This window comes from Gloeophyllum trabeum (assembly GCF_000344685.1).
Source record: "Gloeophyllum trabeum ATCC 11539 unplaced genomic scaffold GLOTRscaffold_00095, whole genome shotgun sequence".
In the NCBI taxonomy this organism is placed as follows: Eukaryota; Fungi; Basidiomycota; class Agaricomycetes; order Gloeophyllales; family Gloeophyllaceae; genus Gloeophyllum; species Gloeophyllum trabeum.
This window is the reverse complement of record NW_006920504.1, coordinates 1-4,660: the sequence shown is the minus strand read 5'-3', so window position 1 is coordinate 4,660 and position 4,660 is coordinate 1. Positions and strand designations below refer to the sequence as shown.

At 51.6% G+C, this 4,660-nt stretch overlaps 2 protein-coding genes across 2 annotated transcripts; both read left to right on the top strand.

The window, feature by feature from the left end:
- Positions 1 to 1,534: 1,534 nt before the first annotated feature.
- On the top strand, positions 1,535 to 2,008 carry GLOTRDRAFT_134318 (uncharacterized protein; the record flags this gene model as incomplete). Its single annotated transcript, XM_007873314.1, has 1 exon — positions 1,535 to 2,008. One exon carries the CDS (start codon positions 1,535 to 1,537, stop codon positions 2,006 to 2,008), a length of 474 nt encoding a protein of 157 aa, XP_007871505.1.
- A 1,319-nt stretch (positions 2,009 to 3,327) lies between these two features.
- Positions 3,328 to 4,127, top strand: GLOTRDRAFT_97268 (uncharacterized protein; the record flags this gene model as incomplete). The annotated part of the gene is made up of 2 exons (XM_007873313.1): positions 3,328 to 3,500; positions 3,555 to 4,127. Coding segments are annotated over 2 exons (746 nt in total), but the record flags the coding sequence as incomplete, so codon positions are not given.
- Between the last annotated feature and the right edge of the window lie 533 nt (positions 4,128 to 4,660).

The window sequence follows — 4,660 nt, the reverse complement described above, 5'->3', positions numbered from 1 at the left end:
CTATTTCTTGCCCGCTACGAGACTCGCGAGCGTCAGTACATACGGGTCCATCACTGGTCAAAGGTACGACTGCCGAATACACAGGTCGCTCGCTCAGCATGGAAAGAGCTTGAGCGCTCTAATCATAATGCTCGCGTATCTCGCAATGTGAAGGTGCGTGCTCTCAATGTCTCCAGCTTCCCAGAGCTGTTGAATTGAATCTCTACTTTTCCAGGTGTCTCATGATGGGCAAGTTTTCATCGCTGAGGTATTGTATTTCATGAAGCTTGATGAATCACTTGACAAGTGTCCCATTTGCCCACCCTGTGCGATGGTGCAGAGATATAGCGAGCCAGATGATACATTATGGAGAATATCCCACGGCACACTCCTGTCATGTCTTCCCGGCGGTCCTGATGATGTTCTTGTTATAGACATTAAAAAAATCCTCACTGTAGTTGCCATGGTTCCACACCGTCCTAGGATCCCGGGGAAAGTTGGCACTGAAGATCGATTTTTTGTGGCAGAGAAGCCTGGTCTTGCAATCGATGTTCTCTCTGGTCGCACGGCTGAAGATATTGATCGATAGTTTCTGTATATAACTTAGGTCCCAGCTGTATTGCATGGCATCACATCACATCAATAAACATTTTCTTGTAAATAACGACCAGCCGGGAGAGGGACTTAGCCAAACCACGACGCGTCAATAACGCGTCCTGTCACATAAAGTCACACTTATGTTGTCACTGAGGTTCTCCTTGCTCTCCCGCCTCGACGACTTTATTCCATCTGCCTATTGCTTTCTATAAAGTCGCATTCCCTAGTGATTCTGCTATGTCTGGAGACTCCGACTGCGAGCATCCTAGTTCTGATAGCATGGACTCCAATTATGGATACAGCAATTTTTCTTCACACTTCCCCCCCGGTCGCAGCGACAACACCAATGCTCAAAATCATTTTTCCTGCAACTCTTCTAGACCTCCAGAGAAACCAGCGTCAACTGAAGAGCATCTCGCGGTTCGCAATTTGACTTTGCCGCGCCAAAATCCGGCGCATACACACGCCGCCGGATCAAGAATCCCTGCCTTTCTCAGTTCAGCAGATCCTACTAGTACTCTGAGCTCCTTCCATAGTAGTACTCAGCATCACACGAACCGTATGCCATGGGAGCACTCAATTTTAAGGTCACCAGCTCCAATTCCATACACATCTGGGTCGACACATCTGAATCATCTCAGGCCGACACCAAACTCTAACCATTCTGATCTTGCTCAGCTTGGCAACCGCAACTCTCCTACACTCGGAAATGACTCTCTTGGTTGGCTGGAGACTCTCGATCATTGTACCCTCCTGGAATACTGTCAGCCGTACTCCCGGATGCATCAGTGCCTTACAGGTACCCGGCGTGAAGCAGAAGCCTTGCGAATCCACCTGGAGAAGTCCAAAGAGGAGCTCGCAGTTGCAAAGGGTACTATACAGACCCTCGAGTTGAGTATATGCGCTTTCAAAACAGCCACTTGTACTCAAAGCATATAGGGCACTGCTGGACAAGAGCATGGCACTCCGTGGCTCGAACATAGACACGACACCTCCCTCCCAGGCATCTGAGAGCTCCATACTCAAGGCACATTTGTTACTTGAGAAGCCGGCGTATGATTACCCAACAGCTGAGTCGTATTCAGCTGCCCAGCTTGCATGTATGTTCTGGTGCAAGTCCCACTGGCTTGACAGCACCAATCACCCTGATGACAAGCGCCCTCCACCTGGTCCGAAGGGCAAACAACGGCGCGCTCAAGGTTACAACGTACCATTCCGCTTCATCACTCAAGAGGACGGCACTATCATCGATGGCTTTCGCGTTCAGGAAATCTCTAGGCTGGTCTGGGACTTTTTGTTTGCCTTGCGAGACGCCGGCGAAGCTACGCTGACTTGGGATAAGCTGGGCTTACATAAGAAGAGAGCGCTCTATGTCACCATGAAGAATGCCTTCAAGGAGCTGACCTACTGCGAGAACGATGATATGCACTGACACACAACAATCACCAAGGACCAAAAGGAATAAACCTAAACCCCGTGATATGGGTGAAGGCGGTCCGAGACAACTGAAGGGTATTTAATAGTTCGAGGGGGAAAGGAGGAGTAAGATGCCGTAGGGTAGTCCGTAGGAAGACCTAGAAAAATAAAACAAAACCTTGACGCCTGAAACAAACACTAAGGGACGCTCCGGAGTATTTATCTCCGGAAAGTCGCAGCCAAAGTCGCAAACCACGAAACCGAGTGTAGGTTCGGGCCCACGGGAGTAGAAATTGCTAGAGAAACTTGGTTAATTTTATTTCGCTATGCGAGACTCACCGGAGCTAATTGGATCGATGGCGGAGATAATTCACTCGACGAGTCAGGCCTATTGGCAAAGCTAGGATCGGTTATAATTTGCTAAGTTTGACGCTTTCGAACTTCTCGGGTCGCTGAGATCGTAATGCTAATTCTCTGAGATGGTGAAGTCGAAACTTGTTTTTCTGTACGCTACTTTGTACAATTTATACTACAGGAATGGCTTTGCGACCGTCCGGAGATAAATAACAAATAACCGCCGCTACCCACAGGATTGCTCAGCACTTGCCGCCATTATACCATACACCATACGACTCCCTTGCACTCCCACTTGCTCGTCCCAGCCCCTAGAGGTCGCCTCGACGCTCCGCCACCTGACCCAAGCGGTCCCATCACTCCATGTGACGCTCCGGTCACGTGCTAATTACCTCCGGCCGCTTGCTGACTGATGCTGGCCTCATGGTGACTTGTATGCGTCCGCACCTTCGGTATCTTGATGGAAATGAGGGGGAGTGAGTGCTGGAGGGTGGGCATGAGGACAATGCCCCTCGATAGAAGCACCCGCGGGCCCCGGAGCTAATTCATCTAGAAGTCGCATTGGTTAAGTCGCTCCGGAGCTCCTGTTCGCGGAGATAAATCGTGGAATGGGTCCGTGTACACCTCGGGGATGCTAGGAAGGTCGGAGCTAAATAGAACAAGTCTTTAGAGCCCATAGAAGCCTAGAGGCGTGTGAGCGCTGTGTCGAATAAGCTCCGGAGGGCTTGTACGATGTGCTGAGTCCGCGTTTTCAGGAGTCAGACGATCCTGAGGCTTATCAACGACTGGAAAGCCAAGTGGGTTGCCAAGGAGATTTACGAATGCTTTGGGCGAAAGCACATCAAGCCATGGCTCGAAGCGCAGCAAAAACAGGTCGATTTGGACGTCTTGTACAAGATGGACGATATCGCGGGTCCTTTCTTGCCTTCAGGACTGCCATCTGCAACAGCTGGGTCTTCTCAACAAGCTGCTTCGACTACTATGTCTGTGGTCACAAGACTTCCCGCTCCACTCTCTGGATCTACGTCATCTGGAACAGCTCAAGACTCTTCATTAGGCACAAGCACCGCTCGCGACAAGCGCAAGTCAGCCCCGAACGCCGGCGCTCCAAAGCCCAAGCCAAAGAAAAGACGACTACTCCTCAAGAACCCGTAGTAAGTGGCTCATCATGTACCTGTGTCTATTACTGAAATGAGATGGTACACAAGTGATACTGCGACTACTGCACCGCCTGCCGAGTCGAGCAATACTAACACTCCTCTAGCAGATGACGTCGAGACTCATGACATCGACAGTGGTGATCGGGGGCAAAGAGACTCCCGTAGGATTGTCGACGAGACTGGCCAGCGTGATGGTGAGTCGCAGCACGAGGACAATGACAATGTCCGCCGCGCTTTCGTACACGCAGACGACGACAACGTAGGAGGTGAGTCAGGTCATGCAGGCAGCGGAAGCGGGCGTGATGAGTCGGCGGGTGCTGGCGGCGAAGATGGAGGCAGTGAGTCAGCACCGGGCAATAATGGCGAGGGAGGACAGGACTGCGACAGTCAAGAGGGTGGCGAGTCAGCGCAGCAGGACAGGAGTTGTGAGGACCGTGCGGCTGAGGGCGGGGGTGGTAGTGTCCTTCAGGACGCCAGCGAGATGCGCTGTGTGGACAGCACTGGAGGTGGCCAACAGTCGGAAGGGGAGCCGGGGGTTGGCGGCCGTTGTCCAGATGGTCCAAAGGGAAAAAGGCAACGGGGAAAGCTCGTAGAGCTGCCAAAGGAGGTGAAAACAGGACGGTAAGTGGTCATGTCGTCAAGCAGTCTTTGCCACGCTTACTGGCTCTCTTATGGTCTCAGGCAGTACTTTCAACAGGAGCAATTCCGCGTGGGGAACGTCACAAATTCCCAGTTCACGACAGTCTGGAAGAACATGTCAAAAGATCAACAAAAGGTCAGATCCACTATGTATTCTCGCATACTCTCTGATGCGACGTGCGGGGGCAATTAGCATTACCAGGATAAGGCCGACGAAGAGGGAAAAGAAGCCGCGGAGGCTGCGGGTGTAAGTGTACTGTGCCAAAGTCGAGATTAGCTGACAAATTTTTCTAGAGGACATGGAAGCCCCGAGTACGGAAGGTAGGGAACCAGGAGAAAGACGCATAGGACCTGGTTAGGTATGTGCACGAGACACATTTGTATTCATGTAAGTAATGATTCTTATATCACACAGTATCTGCCTTGGATTTCTTGCTCAGAGCGTCGAGGATCGGTGGGAGGGAGAACTGGGAGCAGAGGGGGATGGGAGGGGGATGGCGGGGGATGGGGAGGGG